At 39.6% G+C, this 11,109-nt stretch overlaps 1 protein-coding gene across 1 annotated transcript in view; it reads right to left on the bottom strand.

The window, feature by feature from the left end:
- Positions 1-9,325, bottom strand: part of pfkma (phosphofructokinase, muscle a) — a 10,406-nt gene extending 1,081 nt beyond the window's left edge. The window contains exons 1-20 of the mRNA XM_029434998.1: positions 9,158-9,325; positions 8,028-8,101; positions 7,623-7,700; positions 6,676-6,865; positions 6,123-6,288; positions 5,764-5,808; positions 5,112-5,220; positions 4,902-4,997; positions 4,611-4,703; positions 4,313-4,438; positions 4,110-4,174; positions 3,093-3,156; positions 2,847-2,993; positions 2,188-2,258; positions 2,013-2,100; positions 1,737-1,889; positions 1,483-1,647; positions 837-898; positions 342-453; positions 149-248 (exon numbers count right to left, since the gene is read on the bottom strand). Coding sequence (XP_029290858.1) covers positions 149-248; positions 342-453; positions 837-898; positions 1,483-1,647; positions 1,737-1,889; positions 2,013-2,100; positions 2,188-2,258; positions 2,847-2,993; positions 3,093-3,156; positions 4,110-4,174; positions 4,313-4,438; positions 4,611-4,703; positions 4,902-4,997; positions 5,112-5,220; positions 5,764-5,808; positions 6,123-6,288; positions 6,676-6,865; positions 7,623-7,700; positions 8,028-8,101; positions 9,158-9,248 — 2,095 coding nt within the window. The 5' untranslated portion in view covers positions 9,249-9,325. The remainder of the gene's footprint in view (positions 1-148; positions 249-341; positions 454-836; positions 899-1,482; positions 1,648-1,736; positions 1,890-2,012; positions 2,101-2,187; positions 2,259-2,846; positions 2,994-3,092; positions 3,157-4,109; positions 4,175-4,312; positions 4,439-4,610; positions 4,704-4,901; positions 4,998-5,111; positions 5,221-5,763; positions 5,809-6,122; positions 6,289-6,675; positions 6,866-7,622; positions 7,701-8,027; positions 8,102-9,157) is intronic.
- Between the last annotated feature and the right edge of the window lie 1,784 nt (positions 9,326-11,109).

Genomic DNA, 11,109 nt, shown 5'->3' on the forward strand with positions numbered 1-11,109 from the left:
TAACAATAATAAAATGGAAAATCTCAAGTGGGTACAAGTACCTCAAAATTATTCTTGCAGGACTTACAGTATGTGTTATATTTTACCACTGCCCGTTGGTATTATATGCTCTCAAAATGTGCAACAGAAACATTTGATTTGCACGTACCGTGCCGGTAACACTCCTTGAGCTTCTCAGTCAGCCACAGAACGGTCTTGGCGCCCATCTTTGTGCCAAAGGTTCTGTCGAAGGGTGTTGGAGTGCCGCCCTGTTGTCAATAAAGGACAGACAGGTATATCGTTGATCACATTGTAATATAGCAAAAACAAGCACAAAAAGACCCTTTGCTGCATTAACAGACCTGCTGCATGTGTCCCAGGACATTCTTACGGCAGTCGAAGATGCCTTTGCCCTCCTCTGAGTACAGGTTGAAAATGAAGTCAGTGGTGTAGTTGGCATTAGAGTTCTCATTCCTATAGTAGAAGGAGAAGTGACTGATTATTGTACATCTGGAAGGATGTGGACTAATAACTGATTTATGTGCTTCCAGAAGGAGAGTGTTGGGCCGATTCACTGTTCACAGATATTTTGACTTGTCATAGCAGGAAAAGCACACGTGTTATTAATAACATTAACATGGCTCCGTTCTATTAAAGTGTTCCAGTAAGTCACGGCAGTGTGACGGTGAGCCAGTGTGCACAATCCCAAGACCCTGAAACTGAAGCACTGAAGTCCTATTGGTGGAACATAGTTCACAAGGAGTTGTCTTGTAAGTACAGAATATGTTACAATTGAATATCATACCACAATTCAACTCTCCTGCGCAACTGGTTCACACACCTAAGTAAAAACCTACCTGAGAATCAAACCTCTCTTCACTGTTGTCTTCATCTTCTCCACAAGATGCTCTACGTTCATCTACAGTACACAATCAGAACACATCGCTGTTTATAACGCTCATCCTGAAAACATCCTTAACATACGAGGACTACAGATGGTAAGAAACAACCATCATAGCAAAATGTCTTAATTCTTCTCAAAACTTTGTTTACGTGTATTTTAGGAAAGTTACAGTTTACAGTACATTTGCATATTATGTAAAACGATAATACACTGAGCACATTAGGAAATCTTTGTCTGCTGCCTTTGTTTATCCTTCAACATGCCTGACAGAGGGCCCCTACCCCCCTGATGGTATGTGATACTTTAAAGGACTCGTGGCGAACTTCAAGTCTCTTCATAGCCCCATCTATTAAAACTGCAAAGGCTGCAATTTGGTCCCCAATACATTGGTCATTTTTTTTAATCACTAATTAAAACAGAATCATAAAACAATGATATGAAGTCATTAGGAACAAACTCATGCACAATTTGAATGATGGAACAAAGCACTTGTGAGATATGACAAAAGGCCTGTGAGGACCCCAGAGGTGGGATTAAGGTTAAGGTGCAGAGAAGCTTGAAACTGAAAACTAGATCAACTTGTCCTGTCATCAGCTCACCTCCAGGTCTTTAATGTTAAACTTTTCCTCATAGATGTAGGCAGCATCAGCCCCAGCAGCCAGACCGGCCATGGTGGCCAAGTAGCCGCAATATCCACCCATAGTCTCGACGATGAACACACGGCGCTTGGTCCCTGCTGCAGACTGCTTGATTCTGTCACAAGTCTGCAGGAATGAAACATTGAATAAATTCATTTAGATGTACTTAATTTGTTTTGTACTTATGCGTGTATATTTGCTGTTGAGGCACTTACGGCGGTGATGGTGTTGAGGGCGGTGTCAGCGCCGATGCTGAAGTCAGAGCCGGGGACGTTGTTGGAGACGGTGGCGGGGATAACCACCATGGGAATGCACATCTCCTCGAATTTCTCTCTGGCCTGAACCAGCTCCAGGCCTCCCACATAGGCCTGCAGCGCAGCGGGGAGAAGATTCATTTGTTTCAGGGCTTTTTTTCAGTGAGAGAAAGATCAACCAACACTGACATGACTTCTGGATTAGAAGGAGAAGAATTGCTGTCACGTCTTTTTTACCTCAAATCCACCAATGATCACCAAAGCGTGGATGTTGAACTTTGCAATATTCTCGCTAATTTTCTCCAACAATTTTCCTGGTAGAGTTCTTTGGGAAACAGAGACAGATTGCACGATAAAACGTCTGGTAGTGTTGTGACAAAAGCTGTACAACTGAGTCATAACTTATGTTTACCTCTTGGTGCCCAACATTGAGCCTCCTTTTCCGGTCCAGCCAGTCACTGAAGTCCAGGTGATAGGCTCAACCTGTAGAGTGAAACAAAATACTACTTTAATATTCAATCTAACACATATTAAAACATGGCTGACTATTTGGAAACAGACACAAACAACACACAGTTTGATTTACAGTATATGTTATGTGTAATGTTATGTGTTAATGTTATGTGTTATTTAGAGTTTCTGTTATTTAAAATGTATTACATTACATGACAGGTCATTTAGCAGCGACTTACAGTGAACTAACTACAGGGACAGTCCCCCTGCAGCAACTCGGGGTTAAGTGCCTCGCTCAGGGGCGCAAGTTGTGACTGTTTTACATAATATGTTTGTACTTTTGTTTTCTTTTTATACCTATGCCAATGGTATTTCAGAAAGTATTTATAATTCGTCATGCTGTTGTCTATATGTATGTACAGTATAATTATATATGTGTTTGCTATTTTCTTACTACACACTATATTTCACTTGTAAATGACATATGAGCTCAATATGACTTAAATAAAATAAAGTATATGCAGGTAAAGAAGCACCTGTTTTACTCAACTCTGTGTACAAATTTCACCAAATGATGACAAAGGGAGGTCTGGAGCAAAGAGGGAAATGTACACTTACCTGTCCGTGAGCCAGACCGTCAAAGCCGTCATGTACAGCCAACATGGTGTGTCCCTGGATGATGCCCATCCTGACTGCTGAACGGACGGCAGCGTTCATACCGGCGCAGGGAGCACCGATGTTCATGATGGCCACATTGATGTTGCTCTGGTCAGTGAGACAGAGAGAAAGAAGAGTTAGTTATTGGAGAAAAAGAGGTTTTCTTTATTAACAGTTGTAGGATTCTGGCTTAGAAAATGACCTTACCTTAACATCCGGGGGGTTGATGTGAGCCAGCAGCTTATACGTCTTCCAGTTGTTCTCAAAACTCCTGCACATCATGAATACAGTCGAGTGTTGGTAGTTCAGAGCAATGCACTCTTTTCTTTTGTATATTAATCGCTATCAGTGATAACTTTGATGCTTTTTATCCTTTTACTTTTTGCTCTATGTTTTATTTAATTTGTTCTATGTTTGTACTTTATTCTGTATATTTTCTTTTTTTATTGAGACTATTGAGGACGGAAGCTGCCACAAAATAAAAAAAAAAAAAAAAAAAAATATTATTAAAAGTAAATGTAGGCATTAATTCATTAATACAATGTGACATACATTCTTAATTTGCTTCTTAATTTATTAATCTTTGTATTAATTCCCATATTTATTTTACCTTACTATTGAACTTTCTTCCTTTTACTGTATGTATATATTTTTAGATTTATAATATTTTTTTGCATTTATTTATTTTCACATTACTTATTATATTTAAAATGTATGAATTTCTTTATTATTTTCCCTTATTACATTATTTCCCAAATGTAATTATTTCTGAATTCTTTCCTTTCTGTCTTTTTTCTTCATTATGCCATTAAGGGGGGCTGTCGTTCAATGTGTCATAGGGTCAACCTTTTGCCTATTGGTTGATCAACATCAGAGAACATAGATTGGCTCTACAACTATACTTACATTTGATCAATTAGTCAATGCCTACATTTATTTTTAATATGTTTTTGGTATATTTAATGGCATATTTATTTATTTATTGAGTCATTTATTTGTTTATTTTTGCCAGTATTCATCCTCCATATTAAACTGTACAAATATTAAGTCCGGAGAGTGCCACCAAATGTATTATAGACTAATATTCAATTAATAAATCAATTATTTATAAATGTATTATACATTAATTAAAAATACATTTAAATTATGCATTATAAATCCTTTTTTGTGTTCAAATTTAAAATGATGGATGACTTGAATTGATCATTACAAAAAAATACTTACTTTCCTCTAAGCTTGATGGCATCTTCAAATCTGCCCTCAGTCATGGCGGCAGTAACGTCTTTGGTCTGTAGCAAAGTGGGCAACAGAGAGTGAGCGGCAGAGAAAGATGAAGAAATCCTGTACTGTAATGTCAGTGCACACATCTTCCAAAACAAGTAGAGAAACATCTAAAGGAAGTACATTAACTAAATATTTATACGTACCACTTGCACACACTCCATTAGAGGCAGTCTGACTGCCTGGTTCCCGGACAGGCTGACCACACAGGCAGGAGTGTCTGGAGTGGCCTCAAGCAGCGCCATCACCGCCTCCACTCCCATCCTGCTGCCCTGGATGACACACATACACACAGTCAGATCATCAGGTGTGTGTGTGTGTGTGTGTGTGTGTGTGTGTGTGTGTGTGTGTGTGTGTGTGTGTGTGTGTGTGTGTGTGTGTGTGTGTGTGTGTGTGTGAGCTGTGCACTCTCCTTTATATTTAGTGTTTTATTCAGACACTTACCAGGATTCTGTCGAAGGCGGAGGGTGTTCCTCCTCTCTGCACGTGTCCAAGAACAGTGATGCGAGTATCAAAGCCGAGCCTGTCAGTCACCAGCTGAAGACAAATAAATCCCTCTGTCAGTACGGCATGTCGTCTGTATGACTTGGAATAATACTTTCCCACACTGACGTTATAAAGAAGGGCTTGGCCCAGCATTCAAAAAGACGGATGTATATATTAGAAAAGGGTGCAAATATTTAACATTTGTGAGGGCTCCTGACATGGGCCTGTCAATCAGAGGGAAGGACTTGCCTTCTTGATCTGGTCAGATGTAATCGGTTGACCATCTCTGGATATCGCGCCCTCAGCCACAATGATCACATTCAGACGAGAACCTCTTGCCCTTTGCTAAAAAGAAAAAAACAATCAGAGGAAATACAAATACATTTGTGCAATCTGAATGACATGTGTTGTATTGTTTACACTGAAAGCATCTCCGTCTGCAAATAAAGACACACATACGTCTGTCAGCCTCCTGCACAGATGGTTCTCCCAGTCATCATCTGGTGGCATCTCAGGAATGAACACCCAGTCTGCACCGCAGGAGAGAGCCGTCACCAGGGCCAGGTACCTGCAGCCGGACACACACAAGATACACTCATGAATATGAGCAACATCTATACATAATTCAACATGAATATATAGTATTTTGAGAGCGTCCTTAAGTTGATGTACTGTATACCAGGCCTATTCAATTGGCAGCCCGAGGGACGAACCCGGCCCTTTAACGAAATCAATCCGGCTATTTTATCATTAATAAGCATGTAAAAAGAAACTATCATTCATCAACGTTACCACTCTCATTGTTGACGCTGTTATGAACTGTTAATAGCAATATCATTGTGTTTTATTTAAATAACCTGTACATTTATGGGTGTTTACATTGTTTGATTATTAGAAGATCATCATGTTTAAGTTTGAACCCGGCTGTTTAGGCAGAGGGAGTTTAGGAGAGTCAAAAAGATTTTACTTACTTCTAAGATTTAAAAAAAGGTGCATTATTTTTACATTTAAATCCCAAGCTTTACATGTCACACACACACACACACACACACACACACACACACACACACACACACACACACACACACACACACACACACACGGTACTGACCCACAGTGTCTGCCCATCACTTCCAGGATAAACGTCCTCTGGTGACTGTGGATGAACAGAAAGCATTTAGTACAAATTAGATAAGATAATAAGATTAATTTGAATAATAATAAATATAATAATAACATTATTCAATAAAACAATACACATTCACACTTCTCTATACACTCATAGTGCCAGTTATCTACTTAGCCGGATGCTGCATTGTATAACTTTGCATCAGAATTGTGACGCTTCACAGCTTCTTCATGTTTACTGTTCTGTGCTGCTGCTATGATCGAATTTCATCCTTGTTGAATATTAAAGTGAATCTCATCCATCACTGTGAGCATGGACGGAGGGTGACAGTGATGTCTGACCTCTGTGCCGTTGTGGTGATAGCGTCCACCACCTCGATGATGCGGTGCAGGGCGGAGTCGGTGCCTATGGTCATGTCGGTGCCACAGAAGTCGTTGTCGATGGAGCCCACCATGCCCACGATGTTCAGATGGGAAGATTTCTTGGCTTCTGCTTCCGTAACCTTGCCTGCATAATAAAAAACAGAAACAAACAGAGATAGCAACATAGATGAAAAGAAACATAATGCCTGTAAAAAGGTATTTCTCCCATTACTCACAGGCACTTGGTTTATGGAGGAATTGTACCTCACTGGGAAATAAGACATATCTAAAAACTTGTAAAATAGTTCAAATCTGTGCATTGTTTATCAGTTTGGTTTAATACCTTCCAAAACAATTGATCTCCCCCCAAAAACATTAATTATAAAATTCACTTTTGTAAAGCATTAAAACATAAACATGACTTATAGAGACTTATATGATATATTCCATCCCATCCTTTAGAGGAAACAGAGAGTACATGAGGGGATGAGGCTGAAGGATTTAACAGATGTCACTCAGGAGTTGTCTTTACCAGCCTTGATGAGGTCGCCCAGCAGCCCGCTCCACTCGGTCCGGAAGTCGTTGGCTCCGGTCAGACTGCCGTCGCCTCCGATCACACACAGGTTGGTGATGCCCAGCTTCGTTAGGTTGCAAGCGGCCTTCAAACGACCCTCTCTGGTGCGGAAGTCCTTGCAGCGGGCGCTGCCGATGACTGTACCCCCCTGACAGATGAAGAGGAGAAGATGTTTTTAATACACACACATTTTCTGGCTTTAAATATCAAACTCTGTGGAGGGATGAGCATCAAGGCAGATTTATGACACTGTTGAATTAGACTCTTTAAAACGCTTTGAAGTCACATCAAGTGAGGTTGCATAACGCTTTAAGTAAATAAAGTAGGCACTTAAGAAGTGATATCATGGAAATGTTACCAAGGCTTATTCCCACTCCATTACTCACACACCTCATTAATCTAAGCTCGTCATTCCCCTCTCCACTTGCCAGGCGTCTTTATTTAGACGACGGAGGTGATTTAAAGAAATGGAAATCCTAAACTTCACAGTATTATCACATCTCCATCATCCTCTAGTGGCAGGGATGAGGACATTTAATATCATCATTTATCAGCGCTAGTGAGACGTGGAGAAAGCTCTTGATTCCAAGTAGGTGTGTTAAAGGTTAAAGGATTACAGGATCAGTTCACCCCAATCACAAAAACAGTATTCTTCTCCTCTAGTCATGTCCAGCCGATAGATTTAGACAACAGCCTGCTGCTGCCACTCAAATACAGTGAATGTGAAATAAATGTTGTGCATTCTGCGTAATCCACAGACCTCGTTTAATCATTACTCTATAAAATAAACTATCTGCTTGACCGGACACCAGGAAAGAGAAGTTCCACTTTCTTTGGGGGGTGAACTGACCCTTTAAAACACCACAAACACTCCTGGTGTGTTCACTGGACTGCAGATCACTCACCAGCTGAAGCATCATGGACACACTCTCCCATGTGGCAGGGCGAATGTTGTCTCCTCCATCAATCAGACCCTGGTAGCCCTGCAGCACACGTTAACACACTCTGTGATTGAATAAAGATACAGTTGTGCCCGAGGGCCACTATATCACAATCTAAACTGTTTTATTGCCAAGTAGGTTTGCACATACAAGGAATACAAGTCAAGAGACACGATACAGGATAAGATACAGCTCTTTCACTTTAATTTAGATATGTTTGGCATATTGTCATACTTATCTATATTTTTATTGTAAGTTCCCTCTATTCTATATTTATGTTTCTTGATTTTTGTACATTTCTTTTACTATGCTTATGTTATGCAACACAAATTCCATGTCAGTGTACTGTAGCCTGTATGCAGCCCGTACCTCATGGACAAAGTAGACTTTGGCTCCGGTGTAGAGACCAACTCTGACTGTGGCTCTCACAGCAGCGTTCATACCTGAGACACACAAAGGACATGAAAGGAGTCTAGTTTACTCACATTATATTATATTTTATTATATTATAGGACAATTACAGACTCCGCTTAACACTTCCTGTCAGATATCAGCTTAAGACTTGACCTTTAGGTGACCTGTACATTGGCAACATATCAGACAGAAATAGTCAAAGGGAAAGGACAGGAGCTGAGCTTATGGGACTCTATGTCTTGTGTACCATCGCGCCCCTGGATGTCCAGTACACTAAAGGCCACAGGGTGAGATTGTGTTGTGGGCAGGCTGGCATGTTGCAGCTCTTGTTTCATCAGACAGCAGCTGTGAATGGGCGGCGTTTCTCTCCTCCATACCAGAAAAAGGTCAACGCCACTAAAATTAGCCCCAAAGACATGAAATAAGGGAACGCTTGGGCAGATAACAGAAATGGTTAGAGTCAGGTTTGAAGAGCGAGATCGCACGAGAACATGAGATGAATATGAGACATCGTCCAGTTGAACTTTAAGGAGGGTTGATGGAGAAGTCTTCTTCAGGAGCTTAATGTTTTGTTAAGTTTAACAAAAGGAAAACACATCTTTTAGTAGATTTAATCGACAAATGGACAAATGGAGGGGGGCAGCCCTAGTTTACACGTTATTTGTAAAGTTTATACTCTCGATCTGCTGCATACTTTACTTTGTCCGTCACTTGCAATACATTTGAAGCTTTGCTGGATAAACATCAAACGCTGGAGGTGTGAATCCGAGACGTCATCACATCCAAACAACCATCAATCTCTGACAGCTGTCCTTCGACTGTGCCACTCTGTCGTCTTGGAAAAATGTTGCTTGCCCTTTCTGTCCTTTGGCTCGTGGATTTACTCCCGTTGTCATGCAGAGCATTAAACATGATACTTTATTGGCCCCCGTAAGATTAGAGGCTGGTTGGGATTCAGTGATGTGCTCAGACACATCAGCAGGGAAGATGCTGCCCCTCAGTTTTAAACCCCTCTGACTCATTTTGTGTCGTAACAGTTTAAAATAAAGCTGTGATGAAATAATTGAGACCGATCCTCTGCTTACCTTGGGCGTCTCCTCCTGACGTCAGCACGGCGATGGAGCGTCCAAGCCCCATCTTTGTGGGATCCATGGTTGGATGGAGATCCTCGGACATGTTCCCAGAGGATCCGAGGCACGCAGAGTGTGCACGAAGATGAAGGGTAAAAAAAGGAGAAAGAACAGAGCTGCGCTTCCTTCTGCTCCTCAGGGGAAGCACGAGTGAAGGCACAGGCTTTATAGACTACTGCTCCCTGAGCCCCCTCCCACTGTCCCCCTCCACCACTAAATATACATCAGGCCCATTAACCACCTGCAGCAGAGAAAACACAAAGGCACATGGCACTCATGTGACAGAAAACTGTTTGAATGTATTTCAGATGAGTTGTTTCCAAATATTATGTACAAAACAAAATAATGAAAAGGATTTTTAACTTCATGTTTATGTACTTTATGTTGTCGATTCTACTTATGAAATTTATGGAGGACTGAGCTGGCAAAATCTAAAATAAATAAATGACACAATAAACTCAAATGCCATTACAATGTCAAAATTAAATGTAGGCATTAATTAATTGATAAAATGTGACATAAATAGAAGTTTCATGACTTAATTTCCTATTTAGTTTTCCCTTTATTTGTTTATGTATATTAATTTTTATATATATATATATATATATATATATATATATATATATATATATACGAGAATTTATTTTTATATTATTTTCCCTTTGTATGTTTCAAACATATTTATTTCTGTATTATTTTCTTTATACATGTCTGATTAATTATGTAAATGAGGGGAGCTGTCATTCAAAGTGTGTCATGGGATCAACTTTTCTCCTGTTGGTAATCAGAGTGCACAGATCAATTATACAACTTGCCGCACATGTTATCAATTAATGAATGCCTACATTTATTTTTTAATATTAGTTTTGGTACATATAATGGCATATGAATGTATTTATCAAGTTATATATTTTTTATTTTGGCAGCCTCTGTCCTTTAAGCAGATAAGCTCCAGCTCAGGAAGAGGACTGAACTCAAACAATGTGTCAATCAACAAATTGAATCTAGTAACAATATCTCATGTAAAAAAACCAACAAGAACATAAGCTTTCTTTTTTAATTCATCTCTTTGGTCTGTTGGAACTTCATTCTTTACGTTTGACATTTAATAGCCTAATAAAACACTGCCCGTCAGAATCATGCTGACTCAGCAGCAGGGTGTATTTCACATGTACAGTCAGTACCGTCTTCTCCCTCTCAACAGGATAGTGTGTCACATGAAGCCGGTATGTGCACCTTTTAACATGTTTCCTGAAAAGGGCTTGAACACTACATCTGGCCCATAGACAACCTGGCATATCTTCTTTCATGCAATAAACATGATCTTCTCCACGTCTTTAATGCTGAGGCGTTCACGCGAGCGACGACAGAATTACATAAGACTTCAGGAAAAATAAATACCATGGCAAGTTCTAATGATAAACTTTATCAGCCAAAAAGAAAACAGATTTAAAAGAGAGATTTTTTAGGACTTTTTATTTTTTTTGTTTTGAGTCTGTTGTTTATTTATATACGTGAAACTTTTTATGCTGCCGCCTTGGCAAGTAAAAATATTCCTGGTAAAATAAAAAAGGTAAATTAAAATAGAAAAAGAAAAAGAAGTGGAAATTCATGGTAACATCATCAAATTGCTTGCGTCAACAATCCAAAACCCCAAAAATATAAAATGTACTTTGACTCAAAGGAGAGAAGAGCAGCAAATCCTGATATTTGAGCGGCTTGAACACACAAATGTGATACGTTTCCTTCATAAATTACTATTTATACGAGCGCTTAATTATTAAAAATGTTGACAAATGTTGATCTAACTATCTAAACAAACTGTTTCAGCACTAAACCTGACTCTGTTGCATTATGGGAAATGTAGGATCAAGTGTTTTTGGCATTATGTCGTTTGAGTTATTTTT

Source organism: Cottoperca gobio, chromosome 7 (genome assembly GCF_900634415.1).
Source record: "Cottoperca gobio chromosome 7, fCotGob3.1, whole genome shotgun sequence".
NCBI classification, from domain to species: domain Eukaryota; kingdom Metazoa; phylum Chordata; class Actinopteri; order Perciformes; family Bovichtidae; genus Cottoperca; species Cottoperca gobio.